The sequence below is a fragment of the Cucumis sativus genome, chromosome 3 (assembly GCF_000004075.3).
Source record: "Cucumis sativus cultivar 9930 chromosome 3, Cucumber_9930_V3, whole genome shotgun sequence".
Classification (NCBI taxonomy): Eukaryota; Viridiplantae; Streptophyta; class Magnoliopsida; order Cucurbitales; family Cucurbitaceae; genus Cucumis; species Cucumis sativus.
Genome location: NC_026657.2, coordinates 6,098,732 through 6,122,947, shown reverse-complemented (window position 1 = coordinate 6,122,947; position 24,216 = coordinate 6,098,732). Strand labels below are relative to the sequence as shown.

The window sequence follows — 24,216 nt, the reverse complement described above, 5'->3', positions numbered from 1 at the left end:
GGACAAAACAAATGACAAGAGTATATAAACTAGTAATTTGAGAATGGTTGTGCATAGGTGGCACTTCATTAACGTTGCCACTTGGCAGCGTGGAATTTGCAGGCCTGCCCTTTTCCCTTGGCTTTTGAGTTTTCTATCCATTTTTATAAAGAAAGACAATTGAATGATTTTGTTTATGAAGGATGAACACAAAGTGCAAAGGTGTTGAAAGAAAAGGAAAGGAAAAGAAAATGGTTAAAATTACACGGCAGCGTCGCTTTTTGTGTCACCCACCGAGTTGAGGAAAAAGGTGAAGCGTCATGTTTGATTAATTTTAGTTTTAATATTGGGGAATTGGAGTTACTTGTGTTTTAAGGAAACCAAGTGTTTTTGGGTAAGGAAGAACAAGAACATTTCTTACTACGGGCGCCTCATCACACGCATATGCGGGTGCGCAAATCAATTCCTTTTCCACCGGTATTTCTGTTATTTTTTTATGTTTCTATCATCCCAACTGCCAAGTGGCCAAACTATATTGGAACAATATTCTCATTTTAATTTATTTATATATATATATATATATATATTAGAAATAAATAGAGTTTGAACTTTTTAGGAAAATATGAAATGTTTTTAATTTGTGTGTCAAGTTTTATAATTTTTTTCCTAACAAAATTAACTTCATTTTAGTGTTATAAAAAATATAGTTGAAAATAGTGTTTATTATTTATAGAATTTGAAATTTTGTTTTATTTTTTAATTCTTTTTTGTTATCTTGTTATATTTGAAAATATTTCTTTAAATAATAGTAACTGTGTTGGTTTCATTTGTAGATAGATTATAATTTGGGGTATTTTCAGATATATCATACTAAACAAAAAAAAAAGTTACAAAATATAGCAATTTTTTTATTCTATCAAATACTGATCTCGATGTTCTATTATTGATATAGGGTAAATGTTTTTTCAGCAAATTAATACGTAACATTTTGAAATATATATTTTTAAATTTTTATGATTTCCAAAACTACCTTTGCATGTTCCTTTCTTCTTTTGTTTTTGTTTTCCTTTCTTCTTCTGTTTCCATATTGAAATTTTGGAAATTTTATTTTTCTTCTGTTTTCCTTTATTCTTCTTCTTCTTCTGCAGTTTCGTTTCGATTTCATAGTTTGCCATCACCTTGTTTGGTTTTGTTGCAGAGATTAACATTGTTTTGTCGGAGATTTGTACGATTTTCTTCTCTTTTTTCTTTTATGAATTCGTTGATTGCTTATGATTTTCTTTTACATTCTTCTTCTGCTGTTCTTTAAACTTTTATGATTTTCTTTTTTCTTTGCGATGTCTTATTTTTCAGTCTGATTTATTTGTTTAATCAACAACTTTTTTCTTCTATACATTTTAAGTGTTTTTCCATTGTTTGTGGTTATGTTTAAATTTTATTAATCAAACATCTGATTTATATCTTATTTTAATTTGATTTCTGTCTATGTGAACTGATTGCTATTTCTATATGATTGCCATGTAATTGCTACCAGATTACTATTTTGTTTATACTCTAATTTAAGATTTTACATTTTTGCAGTATTTTTTTTAGTTATGATTAAACTTCCAATAGTTGTCTTCCACAGTGGTCAATGGAATGATCAATAGTATTATATAGATTATCAAACTGTTGGTGTATTAGTGGGAGAAGGGATGAATTTTTAGTCTTTTGTTAAGTTCATACAAAATAAACTTCAAATTAATTCACTCGTTGAACTTTCAGTTTTAATGAATTTGGATATTATGGGAGTTCAACACATTGTTAAGATTTTTGAAAATAAAGATATATGCTGGTTTTTTTACTGTGGTCAAGAACAATCAATTTACAAAATATCCGCTAGTTGTCCATGTTGTGAATACACTTTCAGAGGTTTTAGTTGCTTCTTCTTCTTTTATACTTGAATCTGATTTTGGAGGTGAACTATAACTTTTTAAAGATTTTTAGGTTGGTAATATGCCTTCTGCATTGTTTTTGAAGGAGAAAGACTTGTTTGGTAGTAAGTAAATTTTGTTGAAGTGGTTGCAATTTATAGCTGTGAAGAACAATTTTGAATTTAGAACTATAAGATCAAATTTAAAATCTATCGAGTTGATATGTAGTTAAGATGGTTGTCAATAGTTTTTTAGGGCATCACGTTATAAATGCAGTGAATTGTGGATGATTAGGAAATATATTAGTGAGCATAATTGCTTTATGATGGTTCGTTTTTCTCACAAGCACGCATCTTCACAATTTATTAGTGTTTGTATGATTGACAATTTTAAATATAACTACCATCATTCCACACCAACGGATATTGTACATCACATGCAAATGAATTATGGCGTAAGTGTTAGTTATTATAAAGCTTGGAGGGCAAAGCAATCTATTCTGGAGTTGTTGAAAGGAGATGTCGGTGATTCTTATGACTTGATTCCAAAATTACTTTTGAAGTTGAGAAAAACGAATCTAGGTTTGTTTTTTATAGAAACCAGTAAGCAATCTAATAGTAATTTATGTATTTTATAGTAATCACTAAGTAATCTAATAGTAATTTATTAGTAGTAATTTTCTTTCTGTATTTTGTAGGGACGTTTACTTAATATGAAGTAGATTCAAACGATCATTTCAAGTATTGTTTCATGGCGACTAACAAGAATAAGTGGACAATCGCAGAGAACACCTCGCGTATAGGTTACCCGATGGAAACTCACCTGGCGACTAACAACTCCAGACAAGAAATCATGTCATCGCACGAGGAAAGCTCATTACAAGATAAGAATGTTAGTTGGAGTGGTGTGATGTCCTAGGACTGAAAAGGGCTCTGACAAGATAAGAGGAACAAAAGTTTCCTTCCTAAAGTTGTCTATAAAAAGCCCTTCAGTTTCACCAAGACAAGAGAGCTAGTGGCAAGGATTAACCCTAGCCACTTTTTTGCAATGAACTTCATTGCCAACTTCTTATCACCTAAATCTAATCATAACACTTTATCTTTAACACTTTTGGTATCATCCCAAACTGGCTCGTACCAATAGAGATAGTTGTCCCCACTTATATACCTAAGATCATCCCCTTATCTAACCGACGTGGGACTTTGGTCAAATTCATAATTTTCATTTGAAACATGAGGCAAATTCATTTTAAAAGAATTAGAGGATTGGACCTTACTTTCCATAGTCCTCTTGAAGCCTGCTTTCCTCCTACTCAATTCCCGATTGCTTCATCATTTGTGCAAGCCCAATGGGGGCCCTCAACATTCAATCTCTGCTTTGATCCAAGGCTTCAACCCGTTCATGAACATCTCTTTTAGAACTACCTTTTGTCGATATAGTAATGACGCCACCAGCTTATCGAACAGATTTCGATATTCTTCCACGGTGGTTTCCTACTTTATCACTAGAAATTTTCTACGTATCGAACCTTTTCGCAAGAATCGGAATTGGATCAGTAGTCTTTTCTTCAAACTTGCACAGTCTGCAAATGGTCTCTGATCTATACCAATCTAAGGCTGCTCCATCGAAATTGATTACCGCAACAATTATCTTATCCAATTAAGTCAGTTTGTGGATTTGAAAATATTGATATGCTCTGGAAAGCTACGAATCGGGATCAATTCCAATGAATACCGACATTTCTATTTTCTTAAACTTACTTCGATTGTTCCTTGAATCTTCTCCTTCCGCCCCCATTTTTAACTTCCTTCACTATTGAGTTGCTTCCATCAATCATACTTTTAATCGATTTCCCTTTAATTGATGATCCTTCTTTTCCTTCAATCATCGTCGACTTCTCTTTCACCATCCCTTCAATATAATTTAGTAACCGTTGTTTTTTCAAGTGTAGGCCTAGTCGTTCTATACTTTTCACGATGGATGATATGTTTTCTTCAATCATTGGTAGCTTATCTAATTTCGCACATATTCCAGATATTTCTTAATCAAATGTCTTTAGCTTCTCCTCAATTCTCTTTAGTGCCTTTGCAATCTCTTTCTCAGGTGTAAGTGCTCTGATACCAATACGATGGAACGCCCAAAATGTGTCTGTATATATTGATAGATTTCTCACAAGATTACAACATAGAATTGATACTTCCAATCCTTAACAACAATCAAGAAAATAAAAATATAAAATACCATATGACTCCTTTGCCCCTCACAAAACGAATCCCCCCTTTCTCTCTCGTACTCCTTTCCCTTTTAACTCATTTTTCATGTAACTAACTGTGGTTCTCACTCTTACTACCCTTCCCCCTTATTGGCACGCATTTCTTCCTTCTTCCTTCTACCTTCTTCCTTCTTCCTTCTTCCTTCTACTATATTCTACTAATACAACTGGGTGTATATCACACTCCTAAGCAAACCAAATTCTTTCTTTCTTCTCTGTCTTTGTGTTTCTAAAACTAAGGCTATAAAGAAACTTCATCTGCAATTTTCATTTTCAACTATCGAGAGTTCTTTAGATTGATTGGATTCATATGTATTTGTGTTTCTTAGAATTTTCTTTGTGGATTTCATTTGAGATTTGTTGTGGATTCTCCATCTCTTTAGTGCAACCATGTCCAACAAACTTTTTTTTCTTTCACAAGAAGAGAACCACCATATGATAAAGTCAAACCACCAACATACACAAAAAAAAAAACCCCATCATTTATAGGGAAGGGTAAGCAACTAAGAAATCTATCAACCCAATAAATCTCTCCATTTTCCAAAGAAGAAGACCCACTCAAATCAAACGCTTTCCCCCCTACCCAGAAAGCCATATCTTCTCATTTATTTGTAAAACTTCAATTTGATGAGTTTATTATGTGATTGATTTTTCTCTTCCTTGCAAAGCCTAAACGGGTATTTGAACCTTTTATCCTTGCATCAAAAGATAATAAAAAGCTGTGGTTGTAACTATAGCACCCATTACCCAAAAACAAGACTGTAGAAGACCCTCCATTATTGTTGGAGAGATTAAAAAAGTAAAATAACAATTGCTATTAAATTAACTTGCAGACTACACGAATGCTAAAAGAAACAGCAACAGTGTAGAATATCAAAGTAATGGAAAAAAAGGAAAATACAAAAACAACAAAAACATTTACGTAGCTGCTGCTGCGAAGCATTGAAAAGATGGTTATTCACTTATTCCTGTTTTCTTCTTTCTATTACTAAAAATTGAGAAAGAAAAGTGGATGCAGATGAAGTTTGTTTCTCAAGTTGCTTCCTTCAGTGTGCCTCTCCCTCTTAGTTCCTTAATGAAAATGAAATATTATTTGATTTCAAAACTTTTTTAATTTTAGTTTTAAATTTTTTAAAATAACCGCACAATCAATTGAGCATCATCTAATCAAATTTTCCATTAAACCACAAACGTTTTCGTTATTTCAATCACTAAAAATGTTGGATTTTAAAACATGGAGACGTGAATTTCTAAAGATCAAAATAGTTTTTTTTTCTTCTTCTCTTAGTTTACATTTAGCATCCCGAAGTCCTTTTTGAAAAGTGGGACCGTATCTCTTTCTTTTTCATTTCTTTCTCCTTACGCATGAACGCCCAAAGAAACAGAGACAACAGCGACGGTCAGCTCCATCGGAAGCTCTACAGCTTTACCCGTCAACCAAATTTGATACTCATTTCAGTAGGTAACTTCCTCATTCAATCCTAATTTTCCTGTTGCGCCGAAACTAGCTTTGCCGTCCCTCTGTTCTTCTTTCTTTGTACCTTCACTGTTTCTTTTTTCTTATTCCACTACCTTTCTCATCGTGATCATCGATTACCCAATTTCAGATCAATAGCAGGTTATTGTTTGTATGTATAGACTCAGCTAACGCCCTTCAAATTATGTTTCCTTGCTTCTACCCTTTGACTTTTTCAGAAGTTACTGTTTGTAGAATTTCGTTTCGCGATTGAGTCTTTGTCTGGAAGTTAGGGTTTGGAGAATTAAATGTTGTAGTTTTCGGTTGAGTTATTGCCTTTTGCTTATTAATTCACTGCCCTTTTTATTATCATGTTAATATCTTAAATCCAGGAGAATTTAAGTTTCGTACTTAGGTTGGGGCTTTGTAGGGTCAATAACTGTTTTTCCTTGAACATTTTTTGGTGTGACTTGAGTGTTCGCTCTACCATGTAAGATTTACCAAGAAAAGAACCCTACTTTCTTAGGAAGAAAAAACTAAGGTCTTGAGGAAAGATATGAAACAAAGAATGAGGAAAAATGATCGACTTGAGAATCCTTCAGACTGATTAGGCACCAAAACTCGAACATCCCCTCTACTAAAAAAAAAAAAAAAAAAAACTCATTGGAGGTGGTGGAAAGAAGTTCCAGCACCTGACTATCTCTTATACTTCGATGACTTGTCAACTTGGCGGGACCATATAATGTAAAATGTTTCTCTATTTTCTTGTTTTGCTGAAAATATTTAAAGTCAGCATCCTCTTAGTCATTCGTTATATGTAACACAATAATTTGATGGCATACAAAGTTTGTGTGTGCGTGTCTGCATGGAGTGTGCACTCCTGCTTGCAGCTGCAAGTTAGATAACGAAGATGGAAGAAATAATTTAGATTCTTGACTATCAATTGTTAGTAGTAGTCTCTGTACCATTTATATTGATTTCATGTTAAATGTGATTTGGTGCAGTTTTCAGCTGTCATTGTGCTGCAAGGAGTCCCGTTCTTCAAGTTCCATCTTGCCAGCATTTTTTTAGTTTTAGCAATGGTTCTTGTTGGGTCTTTGCAACTGTCCTATCATCTGAGACCGTGGAGAAATTATTTGCATGAAGAAAATCTGAAGGTACAGAAACTTTCTCCCCTGCCTCCAGACAATAATTAATTCTCAGGTAAATATATGTTTCTATGTCTATGTTTGTTCTTATACAAAACTTAATTGTTCTTTACAGTTTACATCCCAGAGATATGGCATCCGGCTTCTGAATGTATCCAGTTCATCGTCTCTTTTGGTAAGTTCTTTGAACACTTTGGTTAATTTTAAAATCAGAACATAAAAACTTATTGTTCTTGGAGATCATCAAGAATGTCTCCCTTATATCAGCATGAGTTTGTATGCTTTCAATGTATATTTGGTGTGTTGATTGCTTGTGGAAATTCTTGCTTTTAAGAGTAAATATCTGAGAATATTTCTTATTGCAGTTTCAGAAGGACACTTGGAGCACTCATTTATTTAGCATGAAATACCCACCTAATTACACTGTGCCTTCTAGATACAATGTATTCAGGTGCCAGTCATCATTGATGACAAACCAACCACTGGATCCTCCTGGGATGAAGGCTGCTATAGTGACATTGATGAGGTTAGTTTTGTCTGGGTTCGTGTATCAATATTCTGTGCCTAATTTTTTTTCGAAGGTTGACTTAATATAAGATTGTTCTCACTGTCATAGGTAGAAATAAACATCTTATTTTTATCCCTGTTTACACACATCCCCTATTAACATCAAAGATGTTGCCATAAAAAATCACCCCATCTGGATGTAGTTTAGATAAGTTTATTTCTTTGTCCCCAAATATTGGTTCCCATGTCATTTGGCCTAGATATGAAACATCTATGTTGGTTTTTGGTTATGATATATAGGAAAGATTTCAATAGAACTTTAGATGGATACATCAGTGCTTTCATGGGTGATGTTGGCTAATATATTGCAATTTTCATCTAATCATTTGAAACAAGTTGAACTGAGGACAATATTAGAGCTTTAAGAAAACAATAAGATTAGGGATTTTGGATCAGCAGCATTTTCTCAAAATACTTGATCGAGTCTCTACCATCTGAGAAAATATTCTTTACATTGTCCCGGAAAAAGCAACTATCCATCATCAACGTCCTTCCTCTGAAGAATACCTACAGTATCTCCAGAAAATTATTATTCCTTCAGCCTTCAGGCTTTAAATGACTGTATTTTATTCATATTCGTGACTTTTTGGTTGTTTTTTCTCACATCTCTACTCTCACACTAAAAGTATTTTAATTGTGTATCTAGTGATTTTCATGGGGCTAGCTTGAAATTAAGCTTGAGGACTTCGTTTTTTCATGGTGTTACCATGATTGTAATGGTGCATTCAGTATAACTGTCCAAGGAATACTCATTGACGAATTACCTCCTTTTGTTTTGTTTTTGTTTTTTGTTTTTTTCTAATATAAGCTAAATATACAATTTTTTTGCCTAAATTCATGTGCCGTTTTCAGTTTGTTGCTTCATTCTTTTGAAAAAGTTTGATACTTTACATATGGTTTAAACCCCATTTTTGTCTCTAAACTTTGTATCTTGTTCTATTTTGGTCCTTAAACTTTTAAAAATGTCTTCGTCTCTAAATTTTTAAAAGAGCATATTTTGGTTCCTACCGTTAGGATTTCGTTAACTCTTTAATGAAATGATGAGGTGACTTTTATATGTGGATGCCTAGGCTACCCAATAAGATGGTCACTCTTAAAAATTTAGGGTTTTAATTTTTAATTAGAGGTCAGATGGTAAATTGATGTTTTATTGATGAACTCGAAAAATCACTTGGCTTCAAGATTTTGACTGTGACCATTTTGGCGCATTGACATTCTACTCACTTTCTCAACTCATGTCTCAAGTTTTGGATATTTTGCGATTCTTTTTTTTTTTTGGAGGGGGTGGGGGTGGATTCTTTGTGAGAATGTTTATTTGCAATTTCGTAGAGTTTATTTTTTGTCGGTTAATTTTCATAAATATAATAAAACACCAAAATATTTACGGCCTGTGTAACAAAATCAAAAAGCCCATGAAGCCGGCCATTTTTTTTAAATATTCCAAGTTTACCCTTTCTTTCCATCTTTTTTCTTCTCTCCTTCTATAATTTTTCTTTTATATTTTTTTGAAATAATGGTCTTTGTTTTCAATCAATCATAAATCTTGTATTATTTTTTTCAAAGTGTTATTTGGTTAAAGATCATATACCAAATATAAAAGATCTTGAAAAAAAATCATTCAAATCTAAACGATCGTGTAACAAGAATCTTGAAAAGGATATTTTAGATTTGGTTAGCTAAATCTAAACGATCGTGTACCAAAGAATCTTGAAAAAAAATCGTTTAGATTTGGATCATGTAGCAAAAGCAAAACAATCATTTACCAAAGAATCTTGAAAAAAATCGTTGGATATTGGTTTACGAGCCAAATCTAAATGATCTTGATACAAGATCGTGTAACAAATATATTACGCACACGAGTGACCAATTAATCGCGTGTTGACTGGGTTATTTTTGGTATTTTCTACTGTGGGCTTGTGGGTTTTTTCGCTTTTTAAATTGTTTTATACAGTGTAAGTATTTTGCTGGTTTGTTATATTTTTTAAAAAACCCCTAATTTGTACTTATTTTAATTTTTTTAGTTTATTTTATTTTTACCTTGCCATAGATGTTAACACCAATATGTCAATTCTATTTTATTTATTTATTCTACTCAATATTCTTCTGATATGCTTAAGATTCCAGTTTGGAAAAAAATAGTATTGGGTGGGGGAGAGGATGTGAGAGATTTGAGTTTTGGAGAAAAAAGAACAAAATTTAGTTTATGGGTTTATTTGATAAATATGTTTCTGTCTTGGCAGAAAAGATTTCTAGAATAAATTAGCAAGATTTGTGGGTTATTTATCAATTTAAGTAATATGATGGATTTAGAGCTTAATCATCCAAATTTAGAAGTCACATCATCATTCCGTAGAGTTACCGGAATCCTAATGGCAAGGACCAAAGTAAGCTTTTTCTATCAGTTCAGTTACTAAAACAGATGTTTTTAAAAGTTTAATGACCAAAATAGAATAAGATAGAAAGTTTAAGGACCAAGATATGATATAAACCCTTTACATATTAAGTTTTTTCACTAAGTTATTTCTTATATTGTAGTACACACTAAAAAAATGGCTAAAGTAAATTATTATGGATTGTGTGTGATGTGAAATGGCTAACTTTTTTTCTTCTTGCATATGAGGGAGTTCAATCAATAAAATTAAAGCATAGGATGGTTCCGTTTCAACTCGATATGTTCTGAAGAACCTTATTGTATGGAGGATGAAACTAAAGTTTTTGGAAGGCTAGGGTCAAAATTGAAAACTGACATAAAGCCATCACGATATATATTTAGTTTAATCTTAATTGAGATGTTCCCTGGCCTTTGTCTTTTGGACTCTTGAAATTAATCTGCATTCTTCATCTTTTGAGTAATTAATGATATTTTCATTGTGGCAAAATATTCATGTGTGATGTGTCTATTAAATCATTAATATAGTTTCTATATGAGCTTGAAGATTGAAATTGATTGTATTTGAGCTCTGCTGGTTTTTCACATTTGATCATATAACGCAGGTTTTGTAATGTATTAGGTGGTTGTCCTCCTCCAGTGATTAAGTTACTTCCCCCAGTTTGTATTATACTATTTGCTGTATGGGGTCTTGGACCATTTTTGTGTTATACAAGAAGCCTATTCCATGTATGTTGACTTAACTTCTGTTTCTCTTTGTCAGATTGCCATTGTTTGTTCTTTCTTTTCTCTTTAATTCTTCTGCTGTTTTCATATTGTTCTATAATTTTCCTGCAGAATGATAGTAACTGGAAGAAAAGTCGGACGTATAATGTCATGACCTTGTTTCTTCAACCATTATTGCTATGGACTGGAGCAACACTTATTTGCAGGTTCTTGAGATATAGTTTTTTTATATGCTGAGACTTGAACTGATCTTTACAGTCGCAATTTCAAAGATATTTTTCGTACTCAATTTGTTTGATATTCCTGATCTTGCTTTTGCAGAGCTTTAGATCCAATAGTTTTACGTACAGAGTCCAGCCAAGTTGTGAAGCAACGAGTGTTGAATTTTGTTAGGTCGCTGTCCACTGTGCTGGCCTCTGCATATTGTTTATCTAGGTGAGCATATGAGATCTTGTCGTTTGAAATGCTCAATGAGTTTACCTGTATAAAGAAGAAATCTACCATAGCTATCAACATGATAATTTAGCTTGCAACGATATGTTAACCTTACACGGGCTTTTTGCTTATAAATATTAAAATATTTTAAAATTCAATTTTATTAACCCTTGCTCTCCTTGGTCCCCGTTTTTTCTTTTCGCTCGTGCCTGTGTAGCATGATTCAACAAGCACAGAAATTCTTCTCAGAGAGTACTGAATCAAGTGACGCCAGAAATGTATGTACAGTGACATCACATTTTTACTCTAAGCTTGATAGATATCATGTAGTTAGGTTTCTGATGGTTGGTGAAAATTTTATTGTGACAAACCGGTTGTCTTTTGTTGTAAGCTCTGTGTTGTATGGTATGTGAGATTATACTTGAAGGCACCTTTTGAATATCGTTCTCACGTTCTTGTATGATGCAATTTAGCACAACCTATTGAACCTATTGCTTATACATGGCTATATTGCTTACTTTCACTTTGAAGACAATTTGAGTGGCATCCAATATCTTGTTTATGCCAGTATCAGAAAGAAATCGCTCAAACAGCTTTTCATTTATGAATTACTAACTTCAAGTACACAATCATATGGAGCTATTTGTTTTCAGTTAAATAGTGCATTGATATCATATGATATGGGTTTCTGTATTCTTGACATGTGGTTCTCACTGAAACTTTTGTTAATGGTTTATTTCAAACCGTGGAAGTGTGATATAAGTTTGTCTATGGGCAGATGGGCTTTCAATTTGCATGGAAAGCTGTATATTCTGCAGTATGGGTTGCTGCTATCTCATTGTTCATGGAGCTATTAGGCTTTTCAACCCAAAAATTGCTTACAGCTGGAGGTCTTGGGACTGTATTGTTGACATTAGCTGGCCGTGAGGTAATTTTGATTGGTGGTGTGGTTTGTGTTCGCTGTTTCTTTGGAGTTTATTTTAAACTAATTTTAGATTTTTCTCACTGAACCTAGATTTTCACCAACTTTCTTTCAAGTGTGATGATTCATGCAACTCGTCCTTTTGTTGTTAATGAGTGGATCCAAACAAAGATTGAGGGCTACGAAGTTTCTGGTACTGTTGAGGTTTGTATGTTCCTGTTGAGTTGATCATGTACCATAAGATGCTGATGTCAAATAAGTAATTTGCCAAAATCTAGTATTTCAATGTACACTAATGTCTTAGAAGTTTCAAACTCTTAATGTATTGTTAGAAACAGTAACATGTTGTATATGAACGAAGACACGAGGCATTTATTTCCATTTCAATCAACTGCAGCACGTAGGGTGGTGGTCGCCAACAATCATTAGAGGTGAAGATCGTGAAGCAGTTCACATACCAAACCATCAATTTACCATGAATGTCGTTAGAAATCTCAGTCAAAAAACTCACTGGCGGATTAAAACCCACCTTGCCATCAGCCATTTGGACGTCAATAAAATTAACGTGAGAATATTTTGTTTTGATTTTCTTGGTATGAATGTATGTATACATTCTATATAGGCACATATTTTATGTTGATTGTATTCTTATCTCTCCACAGAACATTGTCGCAGACATGCGGAAAGTCTTGGCAAAGAACCCTCAAGTTGAACAACAGAGATTGCATAGGAGAGTATTTTTGGAAAACGTGGATTCTGAAAATCAGGCACTTTTGGTCAGTATTAGACATTTTGGCTTAAATATTATGTTTCTCTTTGAAGTTTTCAATTTTGTCCTCAAACGTTTGAATAATTTAAATAAACTCCTACTTAGGAAAGCATATTTAAATGGGGTAATGGAAAAATGACTTTAGCAAATATGCCGGTGCAATGTTGCAAATTAGGATATTCATTTGATGAATTTTGCCAACTTGAATAAGAACCAAGTGAATAGTTTGTATTGTCGAGTTGGTTGATGCATCTTTAAGTGTGCTTGGTCGCTTTACCTGGTATGGTGGAATGACAATATTTGGAAGGGCAGTTTTAAAATTAAAGTCTCTTGGATTTGGCCCCATTATAGATCTAAGATCTCTACTTATCCTGAATTTATTAGATTGGGGAATTAATCAATTGACTTAGTCTTCAAACATTATAATTTTAGGATCTGTGATTGTTGTCAGGACAAGTGATAGATTATGCACCCTTTCATCATAAATCGTTGTTTGTTTTATATTAAGTTGTAGGGGGCTCTGTCTCATGTTTCCTAATTGATTTATGTCCTATTTTTGCTAGATTTTGATATCTTGTTTTGTCAAGACTTCACATTTTGAAGAATACCTATGTGTAAAGGTAAATTGATCTTTTCTGCTTTGTTATTTCTATTATTTTCACTCTTTTGTTTTTTAAATTTTTCTTTATACTTTTCATTCTTTCAACTATCTACTGGCAATTTCAGAAATTCCATTGATCCATTTTGTTGGTCTGGAGATTGTCTGAATACATTTGACTTCTGAGCCTTTCTTTTCTTTTCAATAACTTGTTATCTGATGAATCAGGAAGCTATAATTTTGGATCTTCTTAGAGTCATTAGGCACCATGGGGCTCGACTTGCAACGCCAATCCGCACAATGCAGAAGATGCATAGTGATTCAGACTTGGAAAATGTTCCATTTTCTGATTCAATATTTGGCCACCGTGGTGCAACTTTGAATCGCCGCATGCTGATGATTGAGCCTCCTTACAAAGTTTATGGAGAAGATAGAAAACAAAGCCATAGCAGGACATCACGTACAACTGGAGAACAAAATGGTAAGCCCATTGCACGGTCATCAGGTGACAGTAAAGCAGCTAAAGAGACAATGTCATCTGATAGAAAGATAGAAGTCAAGACTGGAGGAGACGGTGATACAAAAAAGCATTCCAAAGCTTCAATGTCAGCCTCTGAAGACAAATCAAGCAATGAATTGAAATATAAACCATCATCAAAGTCTGCTGCAAGTACCTCTGATACGCCAACTTCTAATGCCAAACCAACTAAATCAGATGCTGATAATTCATTGGAAGATTCCCGTCCCAAGCAATCCAAAGACAGCTTGGGAAGTAACATGCAGAACTTCAAGCCTTCCCTTCCTGCTGTTTCCTCTCCGGAAGATGTTAAGAAACCCGGAGGAACTACTTCAGCAGCAGCTTCACAACCAAGAATCGAAGGTGAGCAGACAACAGTTTCAAATCCATCAACAAAGAAGCCTGGGGTAGAAGAGAATATAATCCTTGGTGTTGCTTTGGACGGCTCTAAGAGAACACTTCCTATTGAGGACAATGTACCTACTACCGCATCTGGAGCAAAAGATTTGGCTGCATTCAATGGAGCAACAACGACAGATAAGAATACGAAACGTCAGTCTCCTTCATCTCCTACCACATCCTCTAGTGAATAGTGAGACTAGTTTGATGCAGGGTATCCAGATAAGTAAACAACTTTTTTGACAGAGAGGTTTGCATTGAGGCCCTTTGAAGCTGCCTTTTTTCAGTGCTGCAACAAAGTATTCTCACCTGATTACAGTTTGTTTGCAACGGAATTAGTGTAGGCCATGAATGTACATTGGTGTTGTTTTGACTCTTGTTTCACTGAATTCTGAAACAAGCTGATTACTTTCGGGAGAAGCGGCCATCGATGACAACACTTCATTTTGAAAAAGTTCCAGTGTAGAGCTTACGCTTTGTACATAAAACCTGTATCTTGTGAACTATAAATTATATGTACTAACAAAGGATATGCTGGATTGAATCAAATACCTTTTGTTGAAAGATCTGAATGTTGTTCAAGAGAATACCAGGAATGACCCAAATGGCTCAGTTTGTGGTGATTTGTTACACCATTTTATGCAAAATCAAAGTTGATTGGATTGCATCCAACGTACTCCGAGTCGGACAAATTTTGCTTTTTCCTTTTTTTTTTTTTGGAATATTTTTTTTTTCTGGTGTAAGTGGTCAGATGGGATGATCCAAAGTACCACCTTTTTTTAAAAATCGTTATTAGATATTAAATGGCCTTTAATTAATTCATTTTTCTTTTCTTTTAATATCTGCTTGATGTTGTGGCTACGTTGAGATAACATGGGTTATTACTGCATTTTTGTTTTGAATCAGAAGATGTTTAGTTCCAATCTCAAGATAGTTTGTTTTGTTTTGATTTTTTTGTTTTTCTTTTTCACCAGGGGTATGCATATGTTTGTATGTTCATGTAAATTGGTTCATTTTTGTAAAAGAAAAGTATGTTTATCATTTGAGCCATTTGTTGAATTGTTATTTCAAAATGGACACTCTAAAATGGGTAGTTGGTCCAACTTTGTGTTCCCACTTCCCATATTTAAAATCGGGATGTTATTACTGAAGAGAGCGAGAGAGAGAGAGAGAGAAGCATTAAAGAATAATGAAGAAGAAGGAAGGTAGTTGGGAAGCTCAACTAAATGCTCCTACATTTGGTGCAGTTGAGCTGTCTAACTGTTTTTCAATTATAGGGGAAATAACACCAACATTATTAAGGATCTCTCCAACTTTCATTTCAACAAAATATAATGATACCCAACAAAATAACATAACTAACTATACATCTATTTTTAAGAGTATTTTTTTTTTATTAATAAGAATAACAGAAGAGGTTTTAATCCTAATTGATTTTTAGAAACTTTGAATTAAAGATTTTGTGTTACTTAAAATGAAAATCACATTTGAAATATCAAATATTGAAACCAATTTTGACTGAATGAAAGACATGCTTCACATGGATTTTAAATTTAACAAAATATAATGTTAATTATTTCAAAATCACTCTAATGCATGACATTCTATATGAAAGTTACTTAAGTAAACAATTGTATTTTATACGTTATATTAAACTTTCATCCATTGACATTTTTACATTCCTACAAGGATTGAATCAACATTTTGTTATATTGTAAGAAAATTATGAAACATGAAAAATTAAAGAGCAAATGATCTTACTGATGTATGTAAATATAATTTAAACAGTAAAAATTTTAATTTTGAACTAGTTTTAAAGAGTTTTTTTTTTTTGGTTTGTAATAATTTCAGGAAGAAAAATAAATTTTGATAATTGTTTTTAAATTTTTGGGGAGTGTTGTGTTGAAGTGGCGCTGATGTTTACGCCTTCCCCATTTTGTTCATATAAAGCTTCGCCAGATCCTGAATCCTCTTCTCATTTCTCCATCAATGGCAGGATTTTTGTCAACTCTTAGGCGTCTCTACCTCACTCTTTACAATTGGACTCTCTTCTTCGGATGGTACCTTCTCTATCACTTCTCTTTCGATCTATCTTCCACTCACTTCTCTCAAACTCTTACTCCCTCTTTCAGGGTTCAAGTCTTCTATTTCTGTATCAAGCAGTTGAAGGAATCTGGTCACCAACACGTCTACAATGCCGTTGAACGCCCTCTTCAGTTTTCCCAAACCGCCGCTGTTTTAGAGGTATGCCCATATCGTTTCTGGGTTTGTTGGATGTGAGCTGATTATCGTTTTACTGCTTAATATGAACTCCTTTATAATTACTTCTCTTATTTCCTACTTCACAGATTCTCCATGGCCTCGTTGGTGAGCAGTTTTCTATTCGTTCACAAATTTGGGTGAAAAGATTTTATTGCCCTGTTTTTTGCCTTTAAGAACCAAGTTGAATTGGGGTTTTGGTTTTGGTTTAATTAGGTCTTGTAAGATCCCCTGTATCAGCAACATTACCACAGATAGGTTCAAGATTGTATGTGACTTGGGGCATCTTATGGAGTTTCCCCGAGGTTGATTCCCTTTCGTTTTTTCCCCCATTTCAATTTATCATAAAATAGTGCTTTATATTTGTAATTTGAATTGATGCTAAACTGATTACTGTGATTGCTTTTGGAAGGTGAGAAATCATATACTTGTTACCTCCTTGGTTATCAGCTGGTCCATCACAGAGGCAAGTACCCAAGACCCCCTAGCTTGTTTGATTCCAAACTTGATCTATTCACCCTTTATTTTAGTACTTAATGTGCTCTTGTAACTTTGACCATTAGTCTATTTTATTATAACAATGAAAAATGTTTGTTGTTTCCTTTCATAAAAACAAGAGATCTGTCCAAGATCTTTCTGAAAAAATCTTTGCAATCATCTTTTTGCATTTAGATGGTGGATGTGTGATGTGCATATCATCTTGAAAAATGTGCTCATTGTCAGCTTGTTTTTTATTGTCAAGTGTGCCGCCATTCACTGTGTATTCTTTGTCATAAAGCTATATTAGATAGATGGTCATTTACTTATTCAACTTAGTAGATTCAGATTGAGTTTGACATGATTTGTAGGATAGTAAAAACTGCTTTTCTTGAAGTATTTATAAAACGAGTGTAGCTCTAAGGACACAAATCTCGAAATATATCTCCAAGTTAATCAAGCCATATAGTTTTCAAGATGTACCATGAAGGAAAATAGCGAAGTAGTGACTTTAGCTTTACTGGATAGTTTTCATTTATATTTCTGTCTTTCCATCCAAAAGTCGAATGGTTCAGTTAAAAGGAGAAGATGCTCTGCTTGCAGATTATCCGATATGCATTTTATGGCATGAAGGAGACGTTTGGTTTTGCACCGTCGTTGCTTATATGGCTAAGGTACCGACTCTGATTTATGCAGCAAAAGAGGTATAATTCGTGATGTTATCTGCACCTGTGATATTAAAATGTTTTCTCATTCATATGGTGTAGGTATAGCACATTCCTATTGTTGTATGTAACTGGTATCAGTAGTGAAATCGGTCTGATCTATCTGGCTCTTCCTTACATGAAGGTAAGAAATCCAATTTTATGTTGTAATTCACTAATAACTGAACCCACATATAGCGCTATAAGGCACAGTTTCTTTAAGAAGATTGTTATTGTCATCATCTCAATAGCAGAAAATGATTGTATTGAGTTGGTTTCAGGAATCTGGGAAGTATTCTTATAGGATGCCAAACAAATGGAACTTCTCGTTCGATTACTTCTATGCAGCGATTCTTGTCCTTGCAATCTATGCACCAGGTTCGAGTGGTTCCGAGTTCTTGATTTTGCTGTGGTTCTATTGGTTCTGTTAGTTTTATTTGGTTCCTTTGGTTTAACTCTTCAAAAATTGTGTGGTGCAGGAAGTCCTCATATGTATAGCTACATGCTTGTTCAGAGGTCAAAAGCGCTCTCAAAATCCAAAAAAGAGTAGAAAGAACTAAGGCTAATGTTATCCTATTCACTTCGTCTCAATTCAATGTACTTTTAGAATATTTATCTCTGATTTTCATTTCTTATTTTCTTCATCTTTTTCAGGACTTTTGCTCACCAGTTTAGTTAATAGTTGCAACCAAGTATGATTTTTCAAAAATTAAAACTAAAATTAATTATCTCTCGATATAGAAGTCATATAGTATAACATTTTCATATATAGCGAAATAAATCAAAATATTTATAAAATATAACACAATTTGATGAATTACCGGAATCCTGCATCTAGCATTTTCAGAATTATAAGATTATCTTATGGGCGGACTAATATTATCTGGCTTGGATTTTTTTTTCTGTATTAACATTATAATATAAAAACAAACAAATGGTATTGCCATCCCCATGTTTAAAGACTTTAGAAAACTGCTTTACATTAATATGATTGATTCAAAATGAAAATTTTAATATGGTTTATTCAAAATGTAAATTTTACTTTTGTCCCTAAACTTATAAAGCAAAAACTAATTTGGTATTTCAATGCTTATAATGTCTATTTTAATTTGTAAAGAATCATAATCGTCCATGTTTTTACTTTTTCTTAAACAAATTGTTCATATAATTGTGGGCTTGTTTGGTTTGTTTAGAAAATTCATAAACTAAAATAGAATATTCTTTTAGGATGTTTGGCCCAAGATTTATGGACTTAGTGGGTCTTGTAAACGACAAGTTACTTATGTTTTCCTATCACGTAAACCAGTCGTCCGACTAGCGATAGCATGCGTGTGGTAATAGAGTTATGTTATCACTACCAGCACACTTAAATCTTAAACATTTCATGCCTTATTATTTATACTTTCTTGGCATTTCAAAATTCTCCTATGTTGCTAATGGACCTAAGTCCGAAGTCATTTCCAACTAGTCCTACCATTCTAATAATCAATTTTTATACCTCAACAACTATTTATACAGTAGGTCTTATGAGTTACAACTCTTTAAACTTTATATCTTCTCACTTTTCACTATTCATCATTTGCTCCAAATGCCCCATAAGGATACACATGGGATTTAAAATCTATGTTAAAGTTAGTCAAACACTAGTGTAATGGCATTTTTAGTTCAAAGATGTAAGGGGAAGATTTTCACTTTGTTTCTATTGTAATGGTTTCATTGTAATTTGATAATTAAACAACTGAACTATAGTTTTATTTTCTTATTTTTCTTTTAATTTTAAATTTCAGTTGAAGTACATAGTTTTAGTTATTATGTAACGATTTATTTGTATAGGTGAATACATTTACGATTGAATCAACACTATAACGTTGTGGTTCCTTTCCGCATCAATGATTACTGATTTGTGAATATCTTTGACGTTTTGTATAATTTTATATTGATGTTTGATGGTCAGAGTATTTTATTTAAATATTGAAATATTTTAATAAGAATTATGGATGCGATGATGTGTATTGTGGAACCTTCGATTCATCTGACTTTCAATTCAATAATGTCTATCAAAATTATATTCATTTGAAGGCTTCAAAGTTGTGTGCAGTACTAATTGAAAGATAATATAAAATCAACCAATCTGATAACATATTATAATATATATGTATATGTAGTAAGATTTTGATTCTTCATCAATTTAGCAGGTCATGAACAATTTATTTAAATGTAGTTTAATAGAAAGTGGGCATGCTTAAAATCAAAGATTTGTCTATTTATGGTTCGAAATCGAGCATTTAATAGCTTTCATACTCATAATTTTCTTTTAAAAAATATGTAGCTCTTGTATTAATTAAACCCCACTTTTGTACTAGTTTTATTAAACCCCACAATGCATTTTTTTAAAATCATTTCAGAACTGAAACCTTATAAGATTGCAACCATTTTTTGGTCTGAGGTCCAATTTAATGAAAATTAAAATCTTAGTTACAAATTTATAAAAGTAAATATGATTTTTACCCTTAAATTTTTAATAAATCTTAAATTTAGATGGATGACATGTGTTTTTGTTAATTTATAATTGAAAATATAAATGTTTTTCTTAATTTATAATTAAAAATATAAATAAAAGATAATTATAATTGATGACCATCTAGGAATAATAATTAAGGATATAATAATATTTTTAAAAAAATTACCAATATAACAAAACTATCGTTGATAGACTTGTATGACTAATAAACTTGTACGATTTATTAGTGATAAATCAATATTTGCAACATAGTCTATTGTTGATAAATTTCTATCATTGATAGAATTTGACCAATTTTGTTAAATTTGGATATATTTACAAAAATTTTAAAATATTGATATATATATCTATATATTTTAAATTTAATTATTAAATTAAGTATTTTGAAGGAAAACGGAAGAGTTAAAGATTTTAGTGGTTTATGAAAGATGGTGTGCTTGGTTAATCAATTTTAGAAATATACAATTTTAGTTCTCTAATCATATAGAGATTGTATGTATTGATTGACTATGCATTGACAATAGGTAAAAGCTTACCTTGCATGTATTTACTATCACGCACTAATGGTAGCTAAAATGCATAATGTGATGTTGTAGTTGATGACTGATATATTATGATGATTATGCATGATATACGGATTACATGATTATGGACTTTATGATTGATTTTTCATTCATGTTTATGGTGTTTGCTACATGCTTTGAACTATGGTGTCGGTTAACTTTGGTTATTAGGATGTGTACCAACATGTACGATGTCTCTTAGAATCACCACCTTTTACAGATCTATGATTGTGTGCGTTCGACGGAACCACAAGTCTGTCATACCATGTTTTATGAGTGGTCTGACAAGGTCACTTACATATCGATTTCATGTGGGTTCCTTCGAATTCACCAACTAATCAGAGTAACGGGATCATTAGATTGTGTGTGTTCCATCAAGCACACAATAGTTTTTGGTACCTCATAATGGAAAGTGAATCGATCACCTAGCGACACCAATAGTGTTATTAGATATATTTTTATATTCACCATTAGGAAATGGAAAGTTGGCAAGCGACATGAAGGACCTATGAAATGCCATATGGGGACTCAATTTTATTCTCGCTTTTCATTATATTCGTTTTCACTATTTTAATTTTAAACATTTTATTTATTTATTTTCTTTTCTTTAAAATTAGTTAGAACCAGTTCAGACATGTTTTCATGATATTCTTACTAATTTTGTCAAATTATGTTTTATGAACACTTGTTTTAAATTATTTTCAATAATAATTTAGTTTTTCTCTTTTTAAGAAAGTATGGAATTTTTTATTTATCTTTAAGGTAATGATTTCAACTTAGTATAAAAAGTTGGGACGTTACAATATATATGAAATATGCCTCGTTAAAACCTTACTAGGAAAAAGTTTGATTGATTTGAATAAAACAAACTCATATAAATTGTTTCTCGAAAATAATAGAGTATATGCTTAATTTCATTTCAATGTCTTTTTGTTGGAGAGGAATTATACCTAGCTAATGAATTTACTAAAAATGCAATATTTGATCTTGTATTATTAGCAAGATAAATAAGCGCACCAATTGAATTAAGGTATGTGCTTGTTGTTTGATTTTGATTATCTACAGACGTTGCTTCGAAGATATGCCATGTTAGGCTCTAATTGAGCAACTGAGTAAGCGGCTAGGATAGGATGATACGATAAAAGATACACGTCCTACCTACGTGCTGCTGATTTCCTAATGTCATGCATGAAGTACAAGTTTTTCTCTCTATCACCCAAGTGTAAGCTAAGAGAGGTTTCCTAGTACTTAAGTCAAGGGTCGAACTCAGAGAATTGGTGTTCTAATTGAGTCTATCGCGCAGTTAATTAACCTTATGTGGTATAGTCTATATAGTATAAGTATGCACAATATGTTTTTCCTAATTACATACACTAAGGTGCGTTTAGCAATGCAAGAGAGGCATGCCAATGAAATGTAGAGAAATCCAAACTCATATAGCAGACGTGGAATGAAAGGATAATATTTAACTAATTAATTGCAATTTGTTATGGATTAACATTTTGAGGCATACAAAGGAACTATTAACTTCATAATTAAGACAAGCATCCTCTCGGTGTCTTTGTCATAATTGCTCATCTTTCAGGATTCAAATACTTAAAGTTAAGCTATGGTTTGTATCTAATCAATTTGTATGCATGATAAGAAATTTATTCTAATTTAAGGCGAGCATCCTTTCAGTGCTTTCGACACACATGATTGGCATTTCTGCAACCTATACAAAAGATGAATTTAGGGATTTGATTGTATTTCTACAATCTCCTCATCGCATGGTTAGTTGAATATGGGTTATCATGTGCCAAGTGATCACAGTCAACACAATTTTCTTTTCTCTCGAATCAAACAAGCACTAATGGTCGCATTTAGCTAACAGAACGTATAATACATACATCAAGATTCTCTAATATTAATAGAACATTACGTGGTTCATTGACTAATTAAACGGGATAAAAATGGTAAAACTGAGATATGGGAGAATGGTAGAAGAAATGTATTAGTATTATAATTAAAACTTTACGCCTCTTGACCATAAAGTAAATATTACTCATTAATACAAATGAAATAAAAAATGAAACGCAAAAAATGAATCAAGCCTCATAATATGATTTTTCATATTCCTTGGCTCAGATTTTTGCCTGTTGTGATGAGGGGAAATCTCTCTCTCTTTTATTCTAGACTCTCACTTAAAACTTTAAGAAAGTATGAAAGTGTGAGCTTGCTATCCGAAATCCAATTTCTAGGCGAGAGTTGATGTGACTCTCACTTAATACTGAATTATACACCTTTATTTATAGGCGAGAGTTGATGTGACAGGTTATTATACACTCCATTAATTCTTCTGATAATGTTGTATCGAAGGTGCAAATGTCTTTCTGTCCTTTTTCTGACATTTGCGTCAACCATTTTTGTCTGCTAGTGCTTCAGATCGCCTAGCTCATTATGGTCGTTGCCTTGCTAGTTATGTGCATCTTCTCACCTGACTTTCTATCGGCAAACTATACTTTTTTTTGTCCACAATCTTACAATAAGACAATTATACAAGATAAAACGGGGATAAAGTTCTTTTATAGTTCACAATGTCCAACTTGATCAATCCTTCTACTTTTCTCCTTGATTTCTTCCAATCTTATGCGTTAAGGCTTCATTATATATTTTACATAAAATGCTACAACAACTTGTATTTCTAGTTTTTATTATTTTGTAGTTAAATTACTCCGAACAATAACTAGTATACTTCGTACTGGGAATAATGTGTCATTGATATCCTAAAATCAAGATTAAGATAGGAAGAACAATTTTTTTTTTCCATATAAGAAATAATGATTCAAATCTTAGAAATGGGAGAAGAAATACACACGTTATTGAAGAAACAATTTTTTTTCCGTAAAACAAAGAATGATTAGGATATTAAAAAATGAGAAAGAAATAAATGATTGAGTGATAGTTTGAGAATAATAACAAATATTTGCTATAACATATTTTCAAAAGGCATCCTCCCCTGTGATTCTTCTTATATAATAACACTCATAAGTGGCAATTTATTTTTTACTAAATTTACATAAATAATATTGAAACTTATTTTCTCCTAAATTTTATTCCTAATTTATTTTCTCTTTTTAGATCTCTTGTTTAGGTTCAAAATTACTATCACAAATAATTGAAATGTAAATTGATAAAAGCTTCAATCAAAACCATTTCTACCCTATCCAAAATGGGTGCAAAATTAAAAACTTATCAAATTATTGAAAGGTCTATTTTTGTTAAGTACATAAATATGATAAACATAAAATAAAATATAAAAAAAGACAATGGTATTAAATGAAATCACATTTAGTATATAATTAAAAAGGCAGTTAGATTTATAAGTTAGGTTTACTTTCTTGTTTTTGATCAAAGTTAGGTTACATTCCATTATTACCCATTTTGTCTATAAACTTTTATCTTCTTAATTCAAGTTTACTTCCTATCATTTTCAAAGGCTTCCTAATATTGTTTTTTACATTTTCTTTTCTAGCGCGTTTAATTTTAAAATAAGTTATTTTGAAAAGAAAAAAAAAAACCACTTAACAACCCCTCAAAATAGCTTTTCGGGTGTGTTTTAA

The 24,216-nt window shown here is 32.3% G+C and overlaps 2 protein-coding genes across 5 annotated transcripts; both read left to right on the top strand.

Moving 5' to 3' along the window:
* Positions 1-5,383: 5,383 nt before the first annotated feature.
* Positions 5,384-14,762, top strand: LOC101217250 (mechanosensitive ion channel protein 2, chloroplastic). Of its 4 annotated transcripts, none has more exons than XM_031883185.1 (14): positions 5,384-5,622; positions 6,625-6,777; positions 6,884-6,943; positions 7,134-7,294; positions 10,330-10,453; positions 10,562-10,656; positions 10,772-10,885; positions 11,103-11,163; positions 11,664-11,813; positions 11,901-12,011; positions 12,205-12,372; positions 12,470-12,583; positions 13,140-13,196; positions 13,403-14,762. In XM_031883185.1, the coding sequence occupies exons 1-14, from the start codon at positions 5,530-5,532 to the stop codon at positions 14,282-14,284; spliced, it is 2,343 nt and encodes a 780-aa protein (XP_031739045.1). In that variant the 5' UTR covers positions 5,384-5,529; the 3' UTR covers positions 14,285-14,762. The 4 variants fall into 4 exon arrangements, with proteins under 4 accessions (XP_031739045.1, XP_011650599.1, XP_031739047.1 ...); XM_011652297.2 differs by having other exon boundaries at positions 5,392-5,626; XM_031883187.1 differs by lacking the exon at positions 5,384-5,622 and adding an exon at positions 5,645-5,782.
* A 1,224-nt stretch (positions 14,763-15,986) lies between these two features.
* On the top strand, positions 15,987-18,251 carry LOC101214048 (very-long-chain (3R)-3-hydroxyacyl-CoA dehydratase PASTICCINO 2A). The gene is made up of 9 exons (XM_004133699.3): positions 15,987-16,150; positions 16,223-16,334; positions 16,439-16,457; positions 16,566-16,654; positions 16,762-16,815; positions 17,430-17,500; positions 17,594-17,675; positions 17,812-17,908; positions 18,010-18,251. The coding sequence occupies exons 1-9, from the start codon at positions 16,080-16,082 to the stop codon at positions 18,078-18,080; spliced, it is 666 nt and encodes a 221-aa protein (XP_004133747.1). The 5' UTR covers positions 15,987-16,079; the 3' UTR covers positions 18,081-18,251.
* Positions 18,252-24,216: the final 5,965 nt, after the last annotated feature.

Bases quoted from the DNA above. Each gene is read 5' to 3' on its own strand.
- LOC101217250 (XM_031883185.1), top strand. From the start codon at position 5,530: ATGAACGCCCAAAGAAACAGAGACAACAGCGACGGTCAGCTCCATCGG. The intron at 6,778-6,883 runs GTACAGAAACTT...TGTTCTTTACAG, and splicing joins TGCATGAAGAAAATCTGAAG to TTTACATCCCAGAGATATGG. The intron at 11,814-11,900 runs GTAATTTTGATT...CACTGAACCTAG, and splicing joins TGACATTAGCTGGCCGTGAG to ATTTTCACCAACTTTCTTTC.
- LOC101214048 (XM_004133699.3), top strand. From the start codon at position 16,080: ATGGCAGGATTTTTGTCAACTCTTAGGCGTCTCTACCTCACTCTTTAC. The intron at 17,501-17,593 runs GTACCGACTCTG...CATATGGTGTAG, and splicing joins TCGTTGCTTATATGGCTAAG to GTATAGCACATTCCTATTGT. The intron at 17,676-17,811 runs GTAAGAAATCCA...AGTTGGTTTCAG, and splicing joins TGGCTCTTCCTTACATGAAG to GAATCTGGGAAGTATTCTTA.